Source organism: Alligator sinensis, unplaced genomic scaffold (assembly GCF_000455745.1).
Source record: "Alligator sinensis unplaced genomic scaffold, ASM45574v1 scaffold438_1, whole genome shotgun sequence".
NCBI lineage: Eukaryota > Metazoa > Chordata > Crocodylia > Alligatoridae > Alligator > Alligator sinensis.
The window spans coordinates 208,823-236,355 of record NW_005843131.1 but is presented as its reverse complement, the minus strand read 5'-3'; the positions used below and the strand labels follow the sequence as shown (position 1 = coordinate 236,355).

General features: G+C 42.2%; 2 protein-coding genes across 2 annotated transcripts in view; one reads left to right on the top strand and one right to left on the bottom strand.

The window, feature by feature from the left end:
* Positions 1 to 25,314, top strand: part of TBC1D8B (TBC1 domain family member 8B) — a 41,894-nt gene extending 16,580 nt beyond the window's left edge. Inside the window, exons 5-20 of the mRNA XM_025193908.1 lie at positions 1,661 to 1,868; positions 3,810 to 3,989; positions 6,956 to 7,102; positions 10,373 to 10,523; positions 11,940 to 12,154; positions 12,642 to 12,759; positions 13,904 to 14,189; positions 15,678 to 15,807; positions 17,254 to 17,352; positions 18,513 to 18,581; positions 18,822 to 19,062; positions 20,080 to 20,145; positions 20,702 to 20,785; positions 22,392 to 22,445; positions 23,464 to 23,561; positions 24,183 to 25,314. Of these exons, the coding sequence (XP_025049693.1) occupies positions 1,661 to 1,868; positions 3,810 to 3,989; positions 6,956 to 7,102; positions 10,373 to 10,523; positions 11,940 to 12,154; positions 12,642 to 12,759; positions 13,904 to 14,189; positions 15,678 to 15,807; positions 17,254 to 17,352; positions 18,513 to 18,581; positions 18,822 to 19,062; positions 20,080 to 20,145; positions 20,702 to 20,785; positions 22,392 to 22,445; positions 23,464 to 23,561; positions 24,183 to 24,566 (2,530 nt within the window). The 3' untranslated portion in view covers positions 24,567 to 25,314. The remainder of the gene's footprint in view (positions 1 to 1,660; positions 1,869 to 3,809; positions 3,990 to 6,955; positions 7,103 to 10,372; positions 10,524 to 11,939; positions 12,155 to 12,641; positions 12,760 to 13,903; positions 14,190 to 15,677; positions 15,808 to 17,253; positions 17,353 to 18,512; positions 18,582 to 18,821; positions 19,063 to 20,079; positions 20,146 to 20,701; positions 20,786 to 22,391; positions 22,446 to 23,463; positions 23,562 to 24,182) is intronic.
* LOC112548358 (neuronal PAS domain-containing protein 2-like) overlaps positions 1 to 27,533 on the bottom strand; it is a 61,709-nt gene that overhangs the window by 21,089 nt on the left and 13,087 nt on the right. The gene's annotated exons all lie outside the window — the stretch shown is intronic.

The following is a 27,533-nucleotide window of genomic DNA, read 5'->3' as shown; positions in this document are numbered from 1 at the left end:
AATGCAAAGTCTGGCCCAGTGGGTATATTATTACAAATAACCGTGAGCCAGTTTTTAATTTTTTAGAAGCCCTTCTACTGGAGAGGCCCTGAAATAACAATTTTGTATGATTAAACCTAATTTTTTTCTGAGGGCATCTTAATGAGTATCTTGTGCATCATTAAAGCTAATCAGTTGGTTTCCAGTCTGGGTTTATAAAATCCTTCCACGTTTTGCAAACCAGAATTGATTGTAATTGAAGACTTTATTATTTTTTTGCAAAGAAATAGAAGAGATTTAGAACAGAAAAAATACAGTATTATTTAGTATTTTCATTTTACTAAAGCTGCTGAACTCCTTGATTTGTTCCCTCTGAGAAGCCTACTTAATACTTCTGATATTTTATTGTTTTGTTCTTTGCCATAAAGAGATATCATCGTTGGTTTTATATCCCCTCATCTACCATGTAACCATCTCAGGAGGGGTTACTTACTCTAGATAAGAATTGTATTAAAGGACCTGAAATATTTTCTGAACAAGATTGCAATGAAGTGAATTTTTTTAAAGTGTGGTTTTAGTAAGAAGTAGGAATAGGAAATTGGAATCCCTCATGTCACTGAAACAAGCCTGTTGGCAAAGGAGGGAGAAGGAAACCAGTTTTTAACGTGTTAATTGGATAGCAAACAGAAAGGCGACATATCATTGGCAAGGGGTGATTTAAAATCAGCAGTGCCCTGGGGCCTGGTTTTCCTTACTCGTTTAATTGTTTTGGGGAACATGGGAGTTTCAGATATAAAATATGCCTTGGTGAAAGGTGTGTTTCCCCAGATCGTTACATGATTGTTAGGTATCCTGCCTTTTCAACTCTCACTTCCAGTTTTGCTGCTTTAGATAGCAGTCCAGGAGTTCCATAAATCTGTTAGCTTAATATTTTTCTTCTCTTAATTTAATTTGATCAGCCCCTAGCTATAGCCCCTGACACCCTTAATAATAATTCTCCCTCCGTAGGTGTTTATTACACCAACGATTACACTTGTTCTAGGTGTGTATTTTGTAGGTAATTGACATTTTGGTTTGGTGGCAGTGCTGGAGTTGGATGTAGCCCTCCTGCCAGCACTGTTTCTGGCGGCATTTGTGTGAATAATAATCCTGTGGCAGATGCTTCTAACACGCTGTGTTTCTAGTTCCTTAACCCTCTGTCAAGCCAAAACATGTTTAAGCTTGATTGGTTTATTATGAGGCATCAGAAACCAGAACATATTTGGGTTTTTAGAAGGCATTTCCCCCCCTATCTGATTTAGTGCCCGTTTCTGCAAAAAAATGTTTTTGCCCGTTTAGTGCCTGTAAAGAGTTCTGAGATCTAGAGTTAGGCACCTATTTTGAATGAAGTGCGTACGTAAGTGCTTTGTTGAAGAGGGATGGATTTAAGCATATGCTTAAATACTTGCTTAAGTGTGAATTCAAGGGCCTGATCTTGCAGTGTGCTAAACACACTGGGCTCTTTGGGAAATGAGGGTGTTCAGAACTTTATTTAGTACCACTCTGGACTCTTAGTGTTAGAAAACGTGCCATTTAACTTTTGTACAGTAGTCCTTTCCCAAGGCAGTTCAGCTTTAAATGTAAAGTGATATAAGAATTAATTACAACTTTGAATCCCTTGTTCCCTTTCATCCTGTTTTAGAGGTCTGGAGAGCCGAGCCCACAGCGAGCAGTTCAGTGCGTTCTTTAGGCTACCCAAAGAAGAGACCTTGCAGGAAGTGCATGAATGCTTCTTATGGGTTCCATTCTGCCATTTCAGCACCCTGGGGAAAATGTGCATTTCAGAGAACTACATCTGCTTTGCCAGCCAAGATGGCAACCTGTGCAGTGTGATCATTCCTCTAAGAGAGGTAGTGCAAATTGTGGTCAGAGCCAGTTATTCTACACAAATTAGAAGTCTTTCAGTATTACATAACCATAGCCATAGCCATTCACTTTTCTCTTGGTCAAGCATCTCATTAGGAAATAGATGCAATTTGTGTTTGTTTTAATTTGTATAGTTTCATCCCTGCCAATATCAACTGTCCTTAAACTAAACCTGATGTACAAAAAAACCCCTTCACATTTCTGTCCCAGGACTTCTGACACATTCTCTCTGCTTTTTAGTTGAGCAGGGGATCACCAATATCTTATCTTGCATGAGTCTCCCTGTTCATACTTAATCAGAGCGTCTTCCTTTAAAATGTGAGATGAGTCAAAAGTAAAGTGTCAGAGGGGGCAGGTGTCTGAAGCACCGGAGGTAGGTCCTGCTGTCTATCCCCTTTAGTTTGCCAGCATAAATCTGATTGGTGCCACTTGTTCAGAGGATTATATAACAGGAGATTAGCGAATAAATATCTGTCTACCATTACACACCTCCTCGGACAGGTAAGGACCGTAAGGTAATAGAGACGATTACATTATGCATTGGCTGTGATTGCCTTATGATAAACAAAACGTATTTGTGGAGCAGCGCATAGAAAAACTCTCCTGTCTCTGCCTATGCTGCACATATTTGGTAGATTGGCACATTTTGGTCACCCTACTGTTGACCACCTTGCACCAGTATCAAATACACTTTTTAAAATAACTGTCCTTGGAAATTATGAAGATGTTGGCACACATTCTTGTGACGCTCATACTTGCTTCCTCATATGCATATACAGTATATGGGATACTAGATGGGATGGGGCAGACCTTCATTTGGTGTGTATTGTTATTCCAAGTAATGGAGCTAGGACAGCTGATACCATTGAGGTTTTGCCCTGCTGCCTGCTGTATGTTGTCAGAGCATGTTTTTCACTTGAGATGGAAGTCTAAAGGCCACGATATACACCGATGCAAGCCAACTTCTAGTGCAGCTCAACGGACTTCAGTGGGCTGGAACGGGTATAAGTGCGGCATACCTTTTTTAGGGGTGTAGGTTGTAGCCATGTTAGTCTAAGGACATAGGCAGACAAGGTTCCTTGCGTAAATTTGATATCTTTTATTAGACCAACCCAAATGGTTGGAGAATAGTTGTTTAGATATTGTAGTTCATGTGATTTGGTTTTGGTAGAACAGGGACTCTTACCAACTGTAATTCCAGAGCCTAACATTTAGAGTTACAGAATCAGATTTTGCTTTTTCAGATTTTCAGGCCCTTAACATTGTTTTACATCATTGCAGAGTTGCTTCATTTTTGTTGGTAATCTTTATTCTTCCCTTGCAGTGGTATTAAACACTCAGCAGCGGGAGTCAGCGTAGTGATTAACAGTTGTCTTGCTGATACGTTATTCCCCAAAAGCACTCCATTATTAAAATGTATTAATGGTTGTAACCCATAACCATTCCGACATGTCAGTTAAGATCTGCTCCAGCTGTTGCTTGCTGTGACAGATGTCTTCAGCAGGGTATTCTCAGCGGAGGGCCTTTCCTGTCCAACCTGTTTCACTTGATTATTTTCAAGAGCCAGAGTCTGACTGAATTCAAATCACAGTGTTAGATGCACCAGTTTCAGCAGTCACAGGGGACTAGATATTCAGATGTGCTCGGTATTCAATGTGCTCATCTCTTGAAAGTCTTTGCCCCAGTAATGATTGGTTTTTATGATGGAGGTAATTTATCTTGTGCTTCATGATAATGGGCTTAAACATTCCCACAGTATTAATTCTGCTTGGGTAGTGGTCTAATTTTATCCGTATTGTCATTGGTGATAGCGAGGGGGAGAGCTTTCTTAATTACGTACACTTGCTGTTTTCTGTCCTCAACTCAGGCTGACAAAATCAGGTAAAAGGATGGGACAACTAATTTGTGTGTTCTTGTCTCCTTAGGTTGTAGGTGTGGATAAAGCTGATCCAGCTAACAGAGGAGTCAGCATTAGCATCAAAGGAAAAAGAGCTTTTCGTTTCACAGATGTTAAAGACTTTGAGCAACTGGTGGCAAAGCTCAGGCTCAAATGTGGTGCGACGTCAAGTCCACAGCACGCTGCAAATCCAGAGGTGACAGCACAGGTAATACTAATTTCTTAACAACTGCTTAATGGGAGGGTGTTGAAATAAGCACGTTGTCCAGTAAGAAGCTAACTGTCTTAGTCTGTGTTCTATGTTCTCACCGTAAAGCATCTGGATTTTAACGTGGAATGGGACTGGATATAAAGTCAGGGGCGCAGCAGTATCAATCCTCAAGATGTCTGATACCTGGATTTTGTAAGCAGTCACATTTAAAAAAAAAAAACCAAACAAACAATGAAAATGAATGTGAAACCCATTTTCCTCTACTTAAAAACCAAAAGCCAGCAGCCAGGGTAAAATTGATCCTGTGCAGTCAGTGGAGCTGGATCAGTTTGTCCCAGTTGAGGGTTTGGCTCAGGCTCCCTGTCATACTGTACATTTTCTCCTATTAGACATGGCCAAAACTGTACAAGCTGTATTATGTTAGAAGGTCTCTGGGATCCAGAAGATAACCCTCAAACCATCTGAAACCAGCACTTTTTAATGTAGTCTTTGGCATGCTTTCCTCATATTTTTCATTCGTTTAGGCACCTGCTTTGATTGGAATTTTACTTTGACTTTCAGTGAAGGAGCTAACAAAAAACCTTCATTTACAATGTCCTGATCAGTCCGGTTCCAGATATAGAACAGTTTGCTAGGCTTTAACTCTTGGCATGCACTGTTTGGGAGCTACGTGACTTTCCTGTGGGATAACCCTACCATTGCTTAACTTAATTCTGTACTGGGGACAGCTGTGTGTGGAAAATGCTAGGTATCTCTGCTTGCTTCAGCAAGCATTAAGAACAGACAGTCTCAAACTCTAGGAAATCTTTATACACTGAGCAAATCGAGGGCAAGTCCTGTCACTGAAGAGTACAGTATCCAGGGACTGGTGTCTCAGCTATGCAGGAACATTGTTCCATTTTTATTTTCTAATACGTTTCTTGGCAATCATCAGCATTGGGGACGTTGTCTTTCAGAGAGGTTTTCTGCCAAGAGCAGGGATATAGGCAGAGTTGAGCAGACAGCTGCAGTTAACCTGTAGGTAACGTACAGTTTTTTCTAAGCCTAATATTTGATGATATGGGAGCTGTATATAGTGAAGTACTTCTGAAACAAAGAACCTTTGACTCAGTACAGATGGCCCTTCTTGTTGCTGTGCACAGCTCAGAACCATTTAGAGGAATAACAGCTGAAAAATCATAAGTGGTTGGAATTGCCTCCAAAATGGGATCTGAAACGGTGCAGTTCATCTGCTGGCTCAGCATGGAAAAATAGCTTGTTGTCAAAGCCTCTTCCTGGAGTTCTGTTCTTAAGGGTTAAAAATTAAGGTGAGCAACGAAAAAACCCAAGATGGTTGAATATCAACAGCAATGATCTATAGCAGGGGTTGTCAACTGGGGGTATGCATACCCCCCAGGGTAGTCAGACAGGTCCTAGGGGGTATGTATGGGTGGGCAGGTGGGCGGGGCGGAGCACGCCCTGGGGCATGGTGGCGGTGTCTCCCCTGGCCCCTTCCCATACTTTGCTTCTTACCAGGGGGAGGGATGCACGAGGCGCCACTGGCCCCACGCAGCACACCACGGCACCTCCCCACCCCCCACTTCAGCTCGCTCTCTATGCCCACTCCCAGGAGCAGGGGCGAGGGCAGCGGTGCCCCTCTGCAGACTGCACACGCGCCAGCCACCCAGGGTGGGGCAGGGGCTTGCACGTGGTGGCCGCTGCTGTCCCTACCGCCCCCCTCCCGCCGCTCTGGCTGGGCGGTGCATGTGAGGCCTGCAGAGGGGCACCGCTTACTTTCCCCTAGCATTCCCGATCTGGCCCCCACCCTCGCCCTTCCTCTCCCACACACTTACTTGCTGGGGGGTGGGGTGTGCATGTCTGCATCTGCACGCGTGTGTGTCTGCATCTGCCTGCTTGTGTCTGTCCCCTGTCCACCTGGTATCGCGTGGCTCTTGGGGCAGTGGCAGCGGGGGGCAGAGTCCAGCCTGCAACAGCAGCTGCCTCTGCCCCAGGCACAGATGTGGGGGGCATTTGCCCCCTGGAACTCTGCTGAGGTGCACGCAGCAGCAGGAGCTGCCCCCGCTCCCAGCCCCCGGATAAACCGCGCTCACGGCTCTGTCCCGGCTCAGCCCTACCTCCTTCTCCACCACGGGGCCTCGATCTTCCCCCTGCCCCTTAAAAACAAGAGAAAAATATAAAGGGGTACATGAGCTGAAACTTTGAGACAGAAAGGGTACACTTGTTAAAAAAGGTTGAAAACCCCTGATCTATAGGAGGGAGCAGCCACTTCTGTGGCATCGTGGTGCTGAGGTTTGGCCTTCTCATGAACTTCAGCTTTTCGATTGGCCCCATGTGCTCTTCCATAGTTGTTTGCCCATTTTTACTCTACCATATTTCTTTATAATTCATCATCTTTCCACTTAAGGTGCAAAAGATGAATATCTTTTGCATGCATGCTGAAAGGAACTTGCTGAATGGCAGTGGTGCTGAGCTCATTATGTTTTGACTTATTTTATTAAAATGCTATCAGAAATATTGGGCTGACGAAAAAGATACAATGCATTTAACTGCTAGTTTTAATACATGGCAGCTCTTGTCCATGTCTCTGATTCTGTTGAAGTCAGTGGGAGTCTCTTGTTTGTCTTCAGTGGCTTTTGATCTTGTCCATGTATTTTATGTAGCTCTTGGTCCCACGAGGGTTTGTCATGAAAAAAAGGCATAAAACTCTTGCTGCATCATGTGGCCTTTTCAAGTGCTACCCCTTAAATTCAGCTGTAAATTCAGCAGAGAAGGGATTATTTGTAACTTGCTGTAGGAGACTTTTAGCATGTCTCTGAATCCTGTATAATCATTACATTATAATAATGTGTCTGATGTCTGTTGGTTCTTAAAATGTGCACAAGTAGTGATATTTGGATAGTATCTCTTATCAGTGCTGCTTTTTGAGGACTTCTGACTGTTGGGTTTTAATGTATTTTCTGTAGGTTGCCGTTAGTCCTGACCCTGATAACTTGGTGGATTATTACGAGGGACGGTCGATGGGGCAAAAAGACAGTAGCAAGACTGTCAGCACAGAAGCCCTTATGACCGTTTTCCATCCTCAGGATGCCGAGAACCTCGACTCTAAAATGGTAAGGAAGCGGGCAACTTTCTGTTTCTAATTTGAAAAGGACTAAATTGAAATGGAAACTTTATTTCAGTTAAAACTTGATTTCCTCCCCACCCCTATTGCTTGGGCAATCTTCTCTCCTCCGCCTACTCTGCTTCTTTATTATATTTCCAAAGGGGCTTGTATATCACATTATTCAGTTTCTGCTCATCTTGTTTAATAAGCATATACCTATCCTTCCATAGCAATATCATCCAGCTCTTCTGCCTCCCACAGGAAGGAGCTGCCATTATTGTTGTTATTGTCATATAAATAGTATAATATTTTGTAGCACTGAGCATGTACTTAATATCGCATCCATTTGAATTGCCAGGACTTAACAACTACAGGAAATGGTTTGGGAACAAATAAAATGCAATCCAGAGATCAGCTTAATTTGTTCCCCCTCACTTCATTCCCTATGCACATCTTAGTAACAACATTATGATCTGGAGAAGATACTTATTTTATTAGTGATAAAAATGGATCTATGCCTTATTTTTGCTATTTAATATATGAGGTAGGCTTGGAAAATGTATTAAAAAATTCTATTTACTTTTTACATTAGAAACCCAGTTTGTGGGAACTTGTGAGCATGTCTACATGAAATAGGACTATGCTTAGGGGGTGCTGCTGAGAGAACGTGTTTGCCCACTCTCTTCCTCTGAAAAATGTACCTTGGAGCTGCTTTTTGCTTGCAGGGTGTGTGGTGTTGGAGCGAGTGGTCAGAGCCTGCTTTCATGATAGCATTCCCAAGTGCTGTGCAACACTGGGACATGGCCTACAGGTACTGAAGAGCTTGTGGGATTGGGACCAGAAGTAGTCAAAACCTAGAATTTCTGTTCTATGAGAAATTCCTGTATTCCAAAGAAGTTTTCATTCTGGTCTGGAAGAGAAATTGGAACTTCTGAAGTGTTTCATTCTGTAATTTTTAATTGCGTTTCTATTTATCGTTTCATTTTGGCCCAGCTCCCCTTTCTTCCCCTTCTCCCCAACACACACTTAAGCATAGAGCCCACTATCTTGATTCCCTGGGCTGCCAAAATTCCAGCAGGCTTGATTATGGGAAGACACCAGTGCAGAGGAGAGACCCAGAAACATTGAGAGCCCCAGTTCCAGTTGGTTCTTCTGGAGATGCCCGGGTCCTGATTGCTTGGCAAAGAACCTCATAACCCTGAGATCCTGATGTCTGGGGCTTCCCAAGGCATCCTTGCTCCCCATCACAGAGTGAGCATTCCTGAAATGTTAAAAAGGACAAAATGGAGTAACAGTGTACGTGCTGTTCCCAAGCTGTAGCAATAGTGATAGTAATCATTAATTGCCCTGCCTGTAAGATCACGGAAAGCTGAATTGCATTTTACCCGCATAATGAAGTTCATTGTAGCATGCAAGTCTTGTCCCTTGCAAAGAGCTATATTCAACACTTCTCTCTCCTTACTCAGACAATGTACTCATGACTTCACTTTTGCTTAAGTAAGGAACTGATTCACCAGTTCTTAGTCATGCAAATAGGCTTTCCTCTTTCGGCTAGACTCACTGAGGTCATGGACATTTCAGGAGAAATCCATTTTGGGGTTTTGGCAGAAATGGACTAGTTTACTACAATATTCTCTTCAGTTTCATGCCAGATAAATATATGATGTGCTCTGGATTTCATATGGACTTATGTATTTTGAGTCCTCAGTGCTCATCTTAAACTAGTCCAGATTTCCTGCTTCATATTGTTCTAGTTATTGATTCACCTTTAGTTCTGTTTGTTTGGAGTTGCTCTGAGAACAGCTTGATGCTGCAGAATGCTTAATGGGTAAGTAGACCATGGGCAGAAAAGACTGAGAGCCTGGAGCACCTATGGGATACTTCCCAGTTCCCCAGCCCACTGTGTCCTGGATCTGGCCATCTGAGGTGGCGCAACACGGGGTGAGAGAGGCGGCAAAAAAAACAGAATAACCTGTTTTGTCATCTGGTTCCCATATCAGAGGGAAGTAGGCTGATTGCTGAGGTGAGCAAGAAGCATTTTGTGGGCACATAAAGAGGAAGCATATAAGCTCAACATAATTAAGCAAGCGAGATGTCCCATTGACTTTGAAACTCTTCACCCCTTTTTTTTAATTACATTGATGCATCGGGGCCATAACATTGCTTTCACTGTGTCTTTATTCAGGCCTTTGAAGTTGGCCCCTGTGAGCAGTCTGCCTCATGTGCCTTCTTCATTTTCTTTTTCCCTATCTTTTTCTGTGCTTATTCCTTTTCTGCCTTGCTCTTTTCCTTCTCTAGTTCCCCTTTTTCCCTTCATCTTTTGCCCTTGGAGTGGCCCATCTCATTCCAGCAGCTTGTTTCACCCAGAAGATTTTTTTTTCTATTTTTGACCATCTCTAGCAAAATATGAGGATGTTTAAAAATTGGCTGAAGTTATAGGGACTTTCCACACATCCCCATGCAATGAAAAGCAGCCACAAGGTTCCATAGGAGAAGGTAAGGTTCCTAGATAATAGGCATGGCTGCCCTGCATTGAGTACTGACTTTTCTCATCACCCACGTCCATACTAGCAATATGTTGTGGTGATAGCTGTTACTTTTTTTGCAGCCTTTTACAAAGCCCGGCCTGACAACAGTGACATTTATGTCCCTTAGCAAACTTTCTTCTGCCCCACTGAAGTCTTTTGACTGTCAATCTCTCCACACAGCACAGCTTTCCCAGAGGACAAATCTCTGGGGTGGTTTGCAGCCAAAAGGGCCTCAAGGACAATCATTCAAGTAAGAGCTGTTGATGCGAGGAAGACATTAATGAATAATTGGATGATTTATATCCTACTAGGAAATGAGTTGCTTGGATCACTTCTTCTCTCTCTCTCTCTTAGTTTTGATTGCATTTTATTGGCAAAAAAATGCCAACTTTATCACGTTTGCTTAGCTTCACTGACAGTCTCAGGTATGGAGGAGACTGAAATATATTTAGCTGTGAATAAACATGGAGGAATTTAGTCTCATTCCCATTGTATTAGATGGGATATGGAAAATAAGTAATCAGTTTGTTTATAGTTGTGTTTCCTTACTTAATTTGACCTACCGTATAGAGAATCAGTTCTGCTCTTACCTACTCCAATGCAAGTCCAGAGCAACAGTACTGACTTAAGTCTTGTTATTCCCATTTATGTTGGTGTAACGAGTACCATTTGCTCCTCTCCTTTCAGCATATGGACTGACTTCCAGACTGACTGACTTGCTAATTGGACTTTTGTTTTTGTTTTGATAGTTAAAAGAAAAAATGAAAGAGCAATCCTGGAATATCCTCTTTGTAGAATGTGGCCGTGGAGTTAGCACGTTTCGGACAAAGAAGACTCGTGACCTAGTAGTACGAGGGATCCCGGAGACATTAAGAGGAGAGCTGTGGCTTCTTTTCTCAGGTACTGAATAATAGTGAATTTTAGGGACGGGAACGTTCTAGTTAGCGACCAAAGACACTGTGTCAAAACTGCTGTTTTCTGCTGCAGCAAAGTCTTGAATTTCTGAAGAAAGAAGCATTAAAGCAGCCAGGTAAGGATCTTACAGTCTTGAATTAAAACAAGCCCAAGCCTATAGTCTTGACTGTTAAAAGACTCATTTGCTGACTTCAACAGCTTCTTAAACCTCTACCAGTAAAATTATGCTAGTTTCATTGGTAGGTTGCCTGCAATGCTCTAAAGTTTCAAGGGGACAGTATTAGATTAACCCTGTTCTGACTTCATTTTAAAACCTTGTCATGAAACGTTCATTAGTTCAATTTAAACAACTTTTGGTAGGGATGGCAGCTTCACAAACCAGTAGCTTCTCTAGTAGAGAGTTTTATTTGGATTTTGACTAACTTTTTGACGCTGCTACTTAAATCACAGATTCCTGGTTATAAACATAACAGGTTTTAGTTGCAGGTTTTTTAAAGGCATATGCATGTAGAAATGACAGAAGTGCTTTCATGGCCTTTATCACAGAATATCTTTATCTTCTTCGACAAGCAGTTTGTTCAGATGAATTCATTTTGTTCATGAGGCAGGGAAGTACTATCATCATCTGCATTTTGCAACAAAAGTACTGATGTGCAGAGTAAGGCACTGTGCACTTGCAGCTCCCATTAACTACAGCGCTTGTGGAAACTGCCCCAAGGACATGTTGATGGTTGCACTGGAAGTCTGTGGCTGTCTTCTCCACTCCCATCCCTCCCCATATCAGTGATGATTTCTGTAGTGCTTCCAGAGGTTTAGTATACCATAACAATTACTTTTAAATTTATCCAGCCAGTATACCATGTGATAGCTCTTGCTGAGAGTTTATGAACACAACAGTCATTGAATTGTTAGCTTTTCTTCAAAGTCTGGGCATTTATGCCACACATCAGCTTGGTGTTTGAGCATGTTTGATACAGAAAGCTTAGATTGTTCCCATTGAGAAAAATAGGTGCTTTCAGAAAAGTGCATAGATCAGAAATGGTTTGACCAGCTTTATGGAGGAAGAAAAAATTGTCTTTCCCAGAAAAGACATGCACAGTTACACATAGAAAAAGGTTTGTTTTTTTTTATGGAAGGGAAGAGAAATTAGGTATGTAATGCAAAGGAAGGTACCATGTTAATTATGTTGACTACCTTTTTCACTTTACAATTCAGTGTTATGCCAGTATGGGGCCCATCGATTTCAATAATGCCACTCTTGTGTAATACTGAGATAATGTCCTAGAGAATCACAACGTTGATATAGTTTAATAGCTACTTGAACTTGTGTACATTTTGTAAAGAACTGATGTGGTACTCTACTGTTGTCATCTCACGTTGTACAATAAAACATGTTGGCAGGCGCTGTTAATGACATGGCTACCAACCCTGGTTATTACACCGAAGTGGTGGAAATATCCATTGGGACAAGCACCTTAGCTACTGATGAAATTGAGCGAGACTTGCGTCGTTCCCTGCCTGAGCACCCAGCATTTCAGAGTGACACTGGCATTTCTGCACTCCGGAGAGTTCTCACGGCCTATGCATACAGAAATCCCAAGATTGGGTACTGTCAGGTGGGACTCCCCTGAGATTGCACACGTTGGTTGTCTAACCATTACTTACATTAATGCATGATAACCGTTATTATAGCAATGTTATATAAAATATTTCACACTTCTGTAGATTCATCAGTTTACTTCTGGCTTAAACTCCAAACTATTAAATGATACTGATTTTTGTGCTGTACTTGTTTGGCACTAGAGACTGCTTATGACATGGCTTTATCTGCTATAATCTTTGGATATTTATGAGGCTTACATTATAGCACGCTTTTGAGTATACAGAATATAGCTTGAATGTTGTACTGTGCATTTTAACTGTATTGTTGCATAGGTCCACAGATAGTTAGAGTTGCTTATCTGGCCTGAACTATGAAAACACATGATACACAAGCTTTAAGAAATATACATAGTATGTAACGTGTAGAGCAAAACTGAATTGTACTGAGTGCTTCCATTGTCTGTCTTTGCTAATGCCTCCTGCCCTGCTTGAATGTTACAGGCAATGAACATTTTGACATCAGTATTGCTGCTGTATGCTAAAGAGGAAGAAGCTTTCTGGCTATTGGTTGCTGTGTGTGAAAGAATGTTGCCTGATTATTTCAATCGTCGAATCATCGGTAATGTGCTTTTGTCTTTTTTTGTCTGCTTGAAAATATAAATGGAATGATCTGTTTAAAATGGAAATGAAACGCTAGCTAATGCAGGCAGGGGGAAGTTGTTGGGTTTGGTTGGGGTAGTTTAGGAAGCAAAGCTGAACATCAGGAATATCCCAAAGCCCTTCTTTGGTCAAGCCCCGCCCAGGCCCCTACTTGGCCCAGCCCCCCAGGGAGAGAGAGAGGAGGGGGGTACTCACCTGTCCCCCTCCAGTAGGGCAGGGTCCCCCAAATCCCGGGCAGGGCCCCCTTATTGCCCTAAGAGCAGCTTCCTCGACGGCAGGCCCACTGCGCATGCGTGCAGTTTAAAAGGGCCTGCCGACCGGGAAAAAAAGTCGAATGGTCACAAACTACTTCAAGATCGTTTCAGGCTGGACATAAGGAAGAACTTCTTTACTGTCCGAGCCCCCAAGGTCTGGAACAGCCTGCCACCGGAGGTGGTTCAAGCGCCTCCATTGAACACCTTCAAGATGAAACTGGATGCTTATCTTGCTGGGATCCTATGACCCCAGCTGACTTCCTGCCCTTTGGGCGGGGGGCTGGACTCGATGATCTTCCGAGGTCCCTTCCAGCCCTGATGTCTATGAAATCTATGGAGTGAAAGCAGCATTTTATTTTTGTGTTATTATGGTAGAGAGACTATTCAGGAAATCCAGTCATGTAGAAAACTTCAGTTATATGCTGGACTTATACGAAGACAATTAAGTGAAAATCTAGCCAATTTGAAAATGAAAGTTTGAAAAAAGCTCTATGTTTTCCTGCTTGGTCCCCTTGCTAATTTTGGGGGGGAGGGTTGTAATAAAAAAACCCCAAAAATCTGAAAGTCTTTTCTCTTCCTGTTGCAAACCAGGAAGACTATGCTTTCTCAAAAGTAATAGCATGTTCCTTCCTGGGCATGCCTATGTTTTTTGTCTTCATGGCCCCCAACACATCCTGACCATGACTGGTATAGTCCCACACCCTGAACTGCTCCTGTTGTTTCTGATGCCAGCCTATGGCTGTGTTACGAGTAATGGCATTGCTATTGGCACCTGGGAAATGCTTAGAAAAACCTTCTGTCTGTTCACAATCTTAACATTTTGGTGACTGTGTCCTTATCCGCCTGCAGGTGCCTTGGTGGATCAGGCAGTGTTTGAGGAACTCATCAGGGATCACCTGCCTCAGCTGACAGACCACATGACAGACATGACCTTCTTCTCATCAGTCTCCCTCTCCTGGTTCCTTACCCTCTTTATCAGTGTGCTGCCCATTGAAAGTGCAGTCAACGTGGTTGACTGTTTCTTTTATGATGGGATAAAGGCAATCCTGCAGCTGGGTCTTGCAGTGCTGGACTATAACATGGACAAACTCCTGACCTGCAAGGATGATGCAGAGGCAGTGACTGTTCTAAACAGGTAGTGGTGCATTTCTTAATTCCTGAAAGCAACTCAGGAACACAGTTGTAGTTGGATGTAGAACTGATTGTTCTGCAAACTGTTGGACAATTATGGTTTTGCAGCCATATGCCCCAGTAAATGAAAATATTAGCTATCCAGGTTGCATCTCAGAAAATCTGCATCTGCAGTGTTGAGAATGAAATAAATGGACAGCAGTTCCCTAATCCCCCTCTTTTGTCCGCTGCTCCAAAAAAAAAAAAAATCATGTAAGCATCAGTGCAGTGCATTTCCAAAAGAAAGCACTACTGCTTGGAAAAGGCAGACAAATTGAGCTGAGAGTAAAATGGCCAGCTCATGCTGAAATTCAGTGAGATGTGTGCCTGATTTTATTATGCTTCTTTGAAAACTTCAACCTCAGTTATTAAAACAGATATGCATTTTGTACATTTTAAAACTGATACAGAACACATGCAGGCATTTATAATATCTGGATGCTTTCCCTTTTCTCACCAACCAAGCAACCCAGAGAATACTGGAGTACCCTAGATATTTCATACATTGGACTAGGGACCCCTTAATCATATTCTTACAGCAGAGTCTGTTGGCTTCTCCATCCTTAAGCATTAGCATTACAGTTAGAATAGTCAAGACAAGATAATTCACTTTGTCATGTGAGTTTAGTATAGTGTAGTAGGTCCCTAAATATGCCTGTTAAAAGTGCATACTGAACCGATGCAGGGTAGGCAAGAATGCCCTGGTTCAGGCTGTAACACCTTCCTCAATTTAGTTAGTGTTGCTGATGTTACTATTCTGAGTTACTGTGACAGAAGAGCAGGCACAGTGCACATGCTGTCCCTATAAGAGCTATGAGATCTGTTTATGGTACAGTAATGGTAAAGGGACACGACTACTAATCTTGGGCAGTTTTCAACTCAGAGCTGAAAACTCACAGGGTCATCGAATGGTATTAAGAGCTATTTGATCTGAGTTTTTTGTCAAGGAAATTTATAGTTATAACAAACCATATAAACTAATACCGTACTTCAAATTCTAGCTGTGATAGTTTTAAATTCTTAATTAAACAAGTAACCAAAGTACAATATTGCAACCTAGGTTGACTAAAAGAAAGAATGGGCTGAGTTTGGGTTTTAACTAGGAAACCCAAACTGTATGAGGTTGGATACCTCCTTCTCCAGCTGGACTAAATCATGTTAGCCCATTTTGAATGGCTGCTTGTAACATTTTATCTAGTTGTAACCTTTCTTTTTTTGGGGCACACTTTATACAACCTGCAGTAATTTGGTACAATTCCAAAAAAGCTCACAGAAGATTTTCTGAAGCGGATAGGTTGCAATAGATCTCCTAGATCTGTTCCTCTTCTCTGCCATTTAGGAAATATTCCTTTCCCTTGATCCACTTTCTTCTTCCCAGCATAGAAGACTCAGGTGTGGTTGTATCCACTTTTGCTTTAAGTCTGATGTCACTAATTTAATGTCTCTCTTGCAGATTTTTTGACAGTGTCACTAACAAGGACAGCCCCTTACCTCCAGCTGTGCAGCAGGCTTCAAACCTGTCCAATGCCAAGAGTGACCACCCAAAAGTAGATATCACCGACCTGATCCGAGAGGCAAACGAAGTGCGTATTCTTCTGTTCATTATGTTGTGTGTAGACTTTGTACAGTATTGGGATTTATTTAATGTCTTTTAAAGGGAAGACCTTTTTTGCTGAACCAAATCTTGCCTCTTTTTTGTCAAGAAGTCCCTTAGCTGTCAGAGCTCTCAGCATGTGAAGGGCAACAGATAGAGCTGGTTGGGGCATTTTTGACTGGATGAAATTTTGTTGGATTGTGCCGCTTCATTGAAGCAGCGGTGTTTGATGGAAATACAGTATGTCAGAATTCTGATACGGTTTTCATTGAAGGGACACAGAGAGAGCTGTGTTTCTCTCTCTTGCTCTGGCCTGGTGGTGAGGGCACCAACCTGAGATGTGGTACACCTAGGTTCAAATGCCTTCTTTGCCCAATTCAGAATAGTAAGGTTTGTTTTGGCATCATCACTCTGACTCTGGACCTGGGTTTCCCGTATCTGAGGCCTGTGCTGAGACTGCCCAAATGTGCAATGAGAGCCTGTCTTCCCTTTCTAACCAGACTTCCCTGTTGTGATGCAATTCTTTTTGGCGTGAAAAGGTTTGTTTTCATTTTTTTTAATGTGGAATGAGAACAGATGTTGAAACCTTGATGTTATTACAAAAGAGAACTGTCATCTTGCAGATGGCTCCAGTTACTAACTGTGAGTAAGAGGCCAGTATTACACCTTGTGGTGGTGTTGCCTCGCGCAGATTTGGTGAAGATTAAACAACACTGAATTCAAAGATGAAAATCTTAATGCGTGAATGATGTTTGGTACTACTCAGACCATAAAATCCAGTGTTTGGGGTTTTTTTCCTCCCTCATGTCTAACCCATCCAGGGTAGCCACTTCTGGTCCATAAGTAGAAAAGCCTGTAGTTTTTAGTATCTTTTAACTTAAGCTTAAGTTGTACATTTGAAATCTGCTTTAGTTAAGGGCATTGCCTAATGGTATTGTCCCAGGAGCACGCCAGAGAGCTAGTTATGAATCACTCCCCTGCTTCCTCTTTGCTCCTGGAGGAAAGTGAACTAGTAGCAGCTTTCATAGACACGCAGGTCTAGAAGGAACCTGAAAAGGTCATCTAGTTCAGCCCTCTGCACTAAAATAGGACAAGTGTGTGTGGATCATGCTTGCTGGATCTTTGTCCGATTCAATGGCTCCCCACCTGTGGTCACTAAAGCTGTGATGATAGGGTTGCAGGTAGTCCCGTCCAGCCCAGGTGTACAATGTGAAGGGGCCACGGTGGCCTGCAAGAAACACTGAAGGTTGGTGATCTTGTTTGTCCCAAAAGTTTGGGAACCATTGGTCTAGACATCTGATACTAAAGCCCTTTTTAGCTGCCAGAAAGATTTAATGACACTGTGGATGACTCTGTCTGGAAATAACTGATTTCATAGAACTTGTTTTTTGGGGTTTGTGTTTTTGTTTGTCTGTCCGTTCCCCCCAACCCATAGAGATATGGTGATATTCGATATGAGGATGTCCAGAGCATGCGCAGCAGGAACAGGCTGTATGTAATCCAGACCCTTGAAGTTACTACAAAGCAGAATGTGGTGAGTGTCTTGGAAGGACTGAAGCCCTGGGCATTGCACAGCAGTTGATATTGCCTTTCTTCTTCCCTCTGATAGGTTTCCTCCTCCTTGAGGGAAGGGAATGATCAGTGACCCAGTGTGTTGCACCCTCCGGGCTTAAATCCCCCTGGCCTGTTGGTAACTCAGGGTTTGCCCTGTGCTCTTTTGAATCTGAAAATCACAGTTTGACCTGCTGCTCTAGTTGGTGGCAGCACCATCACCAGCTGGCTTCAAAAGGGTTTAGCTTCTGTGAAGCTTCACATGGATTGGAACAGGCTGACCTATATTTCTGTGTGTCGCTGTTATATTGTTAATGCATTTCCCTTAGAGACATGAGGCAATGTGAAAAGGCCTTAGTGACACAGTAAAATGTTTCTTCACTTGATTCTTGAGCTGGGAAGCCAACTGAAATGCCACCAAAAAGATTTAACATGCTGGAACAAGATAAAAATATCTTTTGCATGTGTTTATAGAATATGGGTGTCTGTAGTTGCAAAGTATCTCTTCTTTGGTTATAGCACAAGCTCCTGAAAATTCAGGCTCCCACCTGAAGGTTGTAGGCAGTTTCTTTTGTTTGCCGGCTTGTTTCAATGGCCAACATTCAAACCAGACCAGTTAACAAGACTTCTGTCTACACTATAGTAAATAGTCACTCTAAATGCTGCAGTAACAGTGTTTTCAGTGCTGTGACCATGTGCATTGTATTTCTTATTGTGAGGTCAGTATTCAGCGCCTGTGGACTCTGCTCTTGCAGCTGCCCTTGAGTTAGTGTGCTGGAGTCCTTATTCCCTGCACTGGAAAATAAACTCTTGTTTGCAAGGGCTGAATGTGCCGTTTGTCACTTGCAAAGGAAGCTCACATTGGATAAGGGTAAATCATTTGGTATTTGAGAGTCATTGTCTTCGGCCTACAGCATAGGATAAACACCAGCATGGGATGCGGTGTGTGTTCATCCTCTTCTTTGGGGGGCTACATGTTATCCTTGATTTGTTTAGAAACAAGTTCCATACCCATTCCATAAGTACTTCTGCAGAAAATATGGAGGAAGATTCAAATCAGCCCTCTAATATGAGCTGAAATCTCTCAGCCTTTGGATCAAAGCAGGGAAAGTTACTGTTTTATTTTATTTTAATTTGTTTCAGCTGCGTGTCATATGTCAGGATGTAAAATTCAGTCCTAGTGACCTGGAAGAGCTTTATGAATTATTCAAGGTAATGGGCTGCTTTTCTCCTTACGGTCTTTGTTTGCAAAATTATCGGTATATTATGGTGAATATATAATAGGGGCATGCTACCATTTCAGCACGTTTTAAACAAGGATTTGAATCCTGCCTTTCATATCAACTTTTAATCAACTCAATCTTAAAAACAAAGAGACAAAAAAACCCCTCCGCTTTTCCCTCCTGCAAACAAAAGGCCTTTCTGTTCCTCCAATGCCTTTTTCTTTTGTAGAAAGAACATTTTCTATCTTGCTACTGGAGTGTAAATAGCCCAGTCCTGAGACACCACGATCCCAGTCTGCCTTACCTGGAACAGTATCGGATCGATTGCCAGCAGTTCCGGGTTCTCTATCATCTTTTGAGCCCATGGGCACATTGTGCAAACAAGGACTCTCTCGCGTTGTGGACGTTCAGGCTGCTGGACGAGAACTCGGATTGCCTTATAAACTTCAAAGAATTTGCCTGCGTGCTCGGTATGAAAATGTCAGGTTCAAGTACTGTACTTACATGGGATTTCCATTCTTCTTGTCACCCATTAGTGTGAACAGTGTTTGGTATCCTGCAGAGAACTAGATTAAAGACCCGGGTAGATTGAGCTACCTGGCTGCAGAGTTCACTTAGGAGTGGGGGTGAACAACAAGTGTGAGTCTGGCTGGTAATGGTGAAAACTTACTATTGCACATCCTTGCTTTGCTCTGCAGAGCAGTTTCTTGTAGTAGCCGCAGACTTTACGTACTGCTAATTTTTCTGAAATATTCATCAATCAACGCAATTTTCGATGCCGGGGCTATATTAGTGGACCATAAGGTTGAAATCTCAGAGTTAGGAAATAACTTACTGTGTTGCATAAGCTATCTGGTTGATGATAAATGCTTCCTCAAACTATGTCATCACACAGAGAGGACGTATCTTGCAGCTAAGGTACCGTTCCTGATGGAACAATATTTTTTCTAGACTTAAAGTGAATGTAACTGGACAATTTTAATATTATATTAATATGTTTTTTGCATCTCGTTCTAAATGGTGGTGTGCCCAAATCAAAAGGTGAAAGAAAATGCTGAGAAATGTCAGCACTGTATTTCTTGCAGGATGCAGTTTTCATATAGCAAGTATTTACACATGCATGTGGCCCTGCCTATAATTCCAGCGTCTTTGCCTGCATTTTTTCACCCCGTATTGGGGAAGGCATATTCTTACTAGCCAAGTAAACATTTGCCTGCTGTCTAGATTCTTAGCAATGTTTGAAAATGAGCGGATTGAACTATATTACCATGTCTACGAAACCCTACTCACTTCATAGTGTAGACAAACCCTGAGGTCAGTAGTATGGCATGCTGTCATTCTTGCATGTTTCTGCAGCTCTTCCCTGTGCCAGGTAGCTGCATAATGCCCAGCTTTAGCCACCCTCGGCTATTTCTGCCTAGGTTCATAGGGTTTTTCCAAAGCTTTGAACTAGTTAAATGAAGCGTCTTGCTCTTCTCCTTTGACAGATATTTTGTATAACGGAAGTTTCACCGACAAACTGAAGCTGCTTTTTAAGTTGCACATCCCTCCAGGTAAGTCGGTTGCTGTTGGTGTGTGTGGACTTCTGGTTGTTACTCTCTTCATCATCCTTTAACTTTCTAGCCCTACGCATTGATTTCGTTTCCCACCCCCCTTGGTATGGACCTCACAGTGCAAACCTACAGCTGTGCTATCAGTGCCTGCTAGACCCAGAGTGATTTATTCTCCTGGACCAGACCAGTCCTACAGCATGTCTGTCTTATTCGCAAGGACAGACATATCCATATGTTGTCTGTGCTGTCAGCATACATGATTCATTGGCAAAAGTTTTGTGTTTCTATGGTTTTTCAGAAATTCTTATTAGTGTTGTTTGTTGTCATCAGTTCTGAGGACCGTTTGTCCAGCACTGGGAATCTGAACTGCTTGCTTAGGGCATGCGTTCTCTGTTCCTTCGTACTCTCTCTTTCTTTCTTCCTTTCTTTTCAGTTCATACAGTACTGAGAAGCTTTAAGAGAGTTAGAAGTTTCTTGGCTCTTTCTTAAAGGTTGATCAGCTAAGCATTACTGACAGTGCCCTTAAAATTGGCTACATGAATTTTGTTTCTTGCAGCTTTTACTGAAGTGGAATCTCTGAGCCCTTCAAAAGGCATTGAACTTTCCAAAGAAGAGTTGATCCACTTCAGCCAGCTCACTGGTAAGCCCCAGCATCTTTCATGCAGCCCACAGAATTAGTAGTGCGAGTCGGTTACTTGTACTGTGGTAGATTTTAGCAGTTCTAATCAGTAATAGGCACAAATGCAGATGAAGAATGCTGGTATAAAATACAGGCACCAATGACATGAGGGCTAAACCCTATCCTAGTTTCTTTAGAACAGTTTCCTCTATCTTGATGCTTGGGTTGCATCAGGCTAAAGGGCCAGTTGATGGCTAGATTCTGTGGAATACACTACCGTAAGCAGCCTTGCGCTATTGTTTTGTTATTTATTGTATTAAAGTAGCACATAGGAGCCTCAGTACCGAGCCATTCTGGTAGGTGTTGTGCAAATGCAAAACAAAAGCCATTCCCTGCACCTCGTACTATCTGAGACAAGAGGCAGTCAAAATGGAGGAATACAGGTGGGGAGGAAATAAGGTATCAGATCACAGCCTCAGTGCACCAGTTAAATGTGTTCTTATATTTTAATTTGACCATATTGTCTCTAATACCACGTACCCCAAATAAGACATACACCTTATTTGTGGAAAGGCAGAATAAAGAAGAAAAATATTTTTCCAGAGTTTAGCTTTGTCTCTACTTTATGCAGCCGTATTTTCGAATCACTCACCTTCCCTTCCTTACTTAACCAAAAGCTGAAAGCTTAGCTTCTGAAAAAGACTGGTGTCCATGGGTGCATCTGTGATTTTGAAAAGAGCTAAAGGTTCTGCAAGGCTGCAAGGAGAGGAGAGACCAGGAGTAGCTAGCAGACAGGAAAAGTGCCAGTGGAACTTCAGGACCATTACAAAGGAGAGACTATCATTAACACCTGTGCAGTGAAGAACAACGAGCCATTAAGTCAATTGATTCCCTCAGCTGCCTGAATAGAAATGCCACTGCTGCCAGCAGGCAGTTGATTTTGGAGCAGGAATCAAAGCAGGGTGCTTCTAACCAAGGCAGAAAAATCAGCTTTCCTGCTTCGGCTGCATATGCCAATTTTAGGGGTTTGATTGTGGGGGGAAAAAGGTACGTGTGTTGTGAGAGAAAATACAGTATCTAAGGGCTGACATTATACTTACCATTTTGCTCCAGGCATAAGTGAATGCTTCCTGTCCTAGGAGTTTAATATCAAAATCCATACCCTTCCGGGCCTAGACTTCTGAGAGGTTTCAAAACCTTTGTCTCCCACTTCTGAAGTTGCACATCCTGAGACGGGCACCCAAATATGGGGGTCTCTAAAGAAAACTCCTGGGAAGTTCTTCTCATCTAAGGTCCTTTGTAAGCAAATGTTTAAGGGCAAAATCCACACAAGAGGCGCAATACCTACAGTAGTTGGGTATCACGTTCTACTGAGCACCGAATCCCAGGGGAGAACCTGTTTACATTATGGCTCATCTTGCAATCTCTGGTTAGCTGTGCTGTCTGGATGTTGACTTAGGAGGCAGAGAAATGTGTATAGCTGCTTCTCAGTGGCAGTAGAGTTCAGCACAAAAGCAAGCATGTTTTTTAAGCAATGTGCTTCCAGAGGAAGAGATTTTTGTTCAAGGAAAAAACAGCATGTACTTGATCTCTCAAAGAAACAAATAATTTTTCTTTTCAAATGTAGTTTCCTCTCCTGTGGACAGTCAGGAAGCTGATGCCTTGAAGAGCCCAGAAAAAGGTAAAATAATCCTGATCAGTGAATCGAGACAGTTGTTAGCCTTGTATTGCATTTGAGGGAGAGGAATTAAGGCCGTTTGTGGTGAGGAAGTATATTTTCCTAACTTATTAGCAGCTTGGATGCCCCATGCTACCATGTGTAATGCGGTGCTATTTGTATTAGCGTAGGTGTATTTATTCAGCACAGGTCACTGCTGGAGATGTTTTATATTTATACATCTATTCAGTCCTTGGCCTCCCTGAGTCTGCCGTGTAGAAACTAGATGGAGGATACAAACTCATTTCAAATGGGCTGCTAGCACCTGCCTAATAGCAAGGACTCCTGGTCATTGCTGTCTGAGCAGGTCTAGGTTTGAACTGGTGCCCCAGGGGAGAAACCCCGGTGTTTAATATTGGATGAGCCATTGTCTTCTTCCAGACCACTCTCCATTAATTCGCACTTTAGAGCAGTCATTGCTATTTGTTGCTGAATTGATACAGGTTGTGTCTGGAGTAATTCCAAACTATATATATTTTAAGCACCTGAGAGACATCCTGCAGCACAGGACTAAAACAGGTACTTCTGGTACTTCTAACCTGAGGTCATTCGAATTTGGGAGGAGAGTTGGATTTAAATCCTCAAATCTAAACCAGTCCTTGTAGCTGGATCTCGTGCTAAGTCAGCCTGTGGCCACAATCTTGTGTACAATTTCTCCTGAGATCTGCAAGAAGATAGTCTTGTGAAAACTATTTTATGCTGAAATCTTATGAGAACCCCTGTTAAGCCTGAACTTGAACCTTAATGCCAATTCAGCTTCTAACCTGGACCTTGGCATAAGACGTCTGTTGGTATAATTGTTTACAGGAAACATTGTGTGGTAATTGTTTCCTTCCTTTCCCATGTGATCATTGCACCCAAACAAAAAATGTAAACCAAGTATTCCAAAATATCTGTTACTTAATAGAAGATATTCCCCTTGGGGGTCTGGGATTGTGGCAGAGATCCAGCGCTTCTGACATGTTCTTTTGTCTTCGAGCAGGTAAAGGGAAGGTTGATATTCAGGCTTATCTGAAGCAGTGGCAAGATGAGCTTCTTAAAAAAGAAGAAAATATCAAGGATTTGCCTAGAATGAACCAGGTAGAACCATATTTTAATGGCTTTCCATGTGCCAGTCGAAATCGTCATTGCTGTGTCCCCTTTAGATCACTTGAATTAAATTGACTTGGATTAAATGCAGATTAAATTCACTCAACTTGAATTGACTTGGATTAAACTCACTTGAATTAAATATAATTGGAATCGTTACATTCCAGTGTGTTTGGAGATCCTTTGACTTTCAATCATATGCCACCCATTTGGCTGTTTCCAAGCTTATCATCCGGGTTTTACAGGTAGCAATTTCAAACCTGATCTACACCTATTATTATTTAAAATAGTGCATAGGAGCCCGAGTCCTGGACCCGAACCCCCATTGTTCCAAAAAAGGAAACGGTGGAATTTGATTGGCTTGATACTGCAGCAGGATCTGGGCATATTTCTCTTTTGCTCTATAGATATAATCAAGGTCCATTCTCCTTCCTACATAATGCAATGAGCTTAGGCAGGCTGCGACAGGGAAATGGCTATTGTGCCGTTAGTGGGAAATTTAGGTTGTGTTCTTTATGCCCTTCTCAGTTAAAGCAGGTTGAGAGAGAAGCTTGCTGGTGAGAGAGGGGCTGTTGATGTTCTTTGAATAATCTCCTCGTTGTCTCTCCCCAGTCACAGTTCATTCAGTTCTCAAAGACTCTGTACAACTTGTTCCATGGGGACCCCGAGGAGGAGTTGTTGTATCGAGCTATAGCAGGGTTTGGGAGAAGGCTGCAGAGTTCCACGTCACCAGGCAAAAGTCCGGCTGTGGCAGTGGAATTGACTGCTGAGGACCAAAAGAAACTGCAGGAGGAGAATGAACCACAGCAGCCTGAAAGCAGTAAAATGCAGGGTCCTCCCAGCGCAGACCATGAATGGTCTTTTGCTTTTGAGCAGATCCTGGCATCCTTGCTAAATGAACCGGCCTTGGTGAGATTTTTTGAGAAACCCAGTGACTTAAAAGCTAAAGTAGAAAATGCTAAAACTTCCCAACTGAAAGCAAGAAGCAGACTGTAACTTCCCCCATCTCTGCACCCTGTATGAACACACAGCGCTTACAAAAGAAGGCCTTTACTATAGGAACGGAGCCTGGAGTTTACTTTGTGAGTGGAGCTTGAGGGTTTAGCTGGCCCCACCACATAATGGTATGCTTTTTTGATGACATTAAATTTAGTTTGAAGCGCAATTGCTTCTTCACACTATTCACAGATTCACTGCACAAAGGACTGAAACATGAGTGGCATTTTTTACCCCGTTCAAGATATGCAGTATTTTTAAACTTCTAAATGTTGACCGAAAGAGGGCATGTTGGCAACGCTTTCTGTGTATCAGCTCTTACTGGTTACACTCCCTTGGACATGCTGCTCATCCTCAGAGTGATGAATGTAAGGATTTCTGCCATCTTCCATTATGATGAATAGTGGTATCAAAATGTTTTAATTTCTGCCTGGTCTGATTTCCAGGAAGCCATTTTTGAAGCTGTATGTAGACTCTCATCAATCCGGGATAGAAACCTCAGTCCTACTGATAGGAAACTGTGGTCTAGTAGCCTTTGTGGCCACCAGATCATGGTGATAGAGAAGAATGCCACGTCACTTTAGTGTTAATCTTTTTCTTGCTAGATTTCACTAGCTTAAAATGAAGAGTGGGTTTTAGAAATGGGCCTTTGTGTAGCATCCAGATTAGAATCCCAGTTTACTTAATGGTATCGTTTCTGAACTGGATCCTTACAGCCCTGAAGCTTGTGAATCCAGTGAATGTGCTGAACTCCTTACAGCCCTGAAGCTTGTGAATCCAGTTGATGTGCTGACCCTCCCTCTCTCTCCCCCGCCCCAACTCCAGGGTTTTTGTCCATCAGTCCAGAGGAGAGTATGACCGCTGCCTGGTGGCATCCTCTCCTTGCAAAGCAGGGATGGTCACTGGTAATCTTTTGGTTCCTCTGCTTCACAGCGTGAAGGCCAGGGATGGGTCATCAAAAGCTTTAATCTCCTGTGAACTGGGCCCTAGTTTACTTGCTAGAGGCTCAAGGACCCCACGAAATGATGGCTGCTCTTTTTGCTGTGTAAGGCATATGAGATGATGTAAAGGGAGGCCTGTTTGCTCATCTGGAGGGTGCTGGAGACATGCAGGATCATTTTCAAGGCCCAAAAATTGCAAGTTCCTAATAAGCTGATCTGTGACTGCTGAACCAGGTTACTGGCAGATTGCAGTGGACTCTGCTTTTTGTTAACTGTTATCAGCGCCTACAGCTTGTAACTATCTTCCTTTTTTAGTGAACTTTCTTTTTGGATTATTGCCACTGTAAAATTTTATATCAGTCGACACAGACAGCAACAGCAAAATCTTCCCGAGTCCCTCTGAAGTGGGACTTCAAATACATGTCAGCAGGGGGAAAAAGCAGCTTAGCTGGAATCCTCGACAATGGAACCATCTTTATTGTAAGGATCCACTGAGGTATGCTGAGTGGGCCTGAGCATTATGTAGCTTGTATTTAAAGTGGCTTTGACAAAGAGGGGGGAGAACACCTTGTATTTATATATAAACTCGAGAACAGTGAACTGTTTAAAATGCATATTTCTAAAGCCTGCATGACAATTTCTCGCTGCAAAGCAACACTATTTTTATATGGTGTGAGTAATTTGTAAGGAGGTAGGGCAGGATGTTGTAGCACTATTAGATGCCTTTCTGTGATGCTTAAATAGAGTAGGACCATCACTGCTTTTTTCTGATCTGGCAGGATGACAAGGAAATGTCACCACTGTTGCCATGTGAAAGCAACGGTCTCCTCTAAATAAATTAGCCAGCAGGTATTCTCCAGGTCATAAGCAATGAATGTGTGTATCCATTCTTTCCTAATCTCAGGAATTAATAAGAACTCAAAACTCAAATGAGCAAGTATTAATTATGGACAATTACATAATACATAGAGTTCAGCTCTTGAGCAGCTTTCTTTAGAAACTTTCATAAAATAGATTGATATTATATAGCCTTGATTTGTATCTTGCAGGTTGAAGTATAGGCTACATATAGCCTTTCCCATGCATTTTGTAAGGCAAAGTCAGGCAGCAGAGAATTGGATTGTATTTACTAGAAGTTTTTCACAATGCTTTCTGTAAGAATTTAGAAAACAAAGCCAGTCATTTTGATCTTGCCAGACAAACCTTTACTCAAGTGTGTAATTCTTAGGCAAGCAGCCTCAGATTTGAAGCCAATGCAACTGTTCACATAAAATGGATTTTGCAGGATCTAACCCTGTATTTTTAATTTCCAAAGACATTTCGCAGCAGGCAGCGTTTGCTGAGCCAGCTTAGAAGTTGAAATGTTTCTTGAATTTTTAGTATTAGATAAAATGTTGTGGTGAGGAAACAACCAAGTTTTTTTCACCGATCATTATGTGCAGGTTCCAATATATGCATGGAGAAGGTACTAAGGAAACCTGTGAAGTACGGTAGTCTCATGATATTAAATGGGTCCGTGACATAAGATAGGCACTTTTAAAAATGTCACATCATGCAATTTCTGTTACTGTTGTTCAAAGATAAGATATAGAGACATTTATTAATGATATGATATATATGGAAAGTCTGTATCTGTGTCTATAAGACAAGTATCCTATATATTTATATGCAGAATGATCAGCAAATCTTAAAATGGATTTAAAAGCGAGTATATCAGAAGTGCAGTCCTTCGTTTATTTTTGTATTCTCCTGGGGCCTTTTGTCCGTCTTTAGTTCCCCTTATTTATTAGAGGTTTTTGGCCATTGAAAATATGTCTATTTTAATAATTCCATGATAAGCCCCTAGCTTAGTCCCCTGGGAAATAGCTGTAGCGTTGTGCCAGACGAGCCGTGGGCAGCGGTGCTTCCCGGGTCTCTGGCAGGTCACGTTCAGTTGGGAAAGCTTGGAAGAAATGATGTCGCAACAGATGGGAGAGTCATGCAGTTGCTTAAGCAGAGTGGACTTGTTAAACTTAGTTTTTGGAAG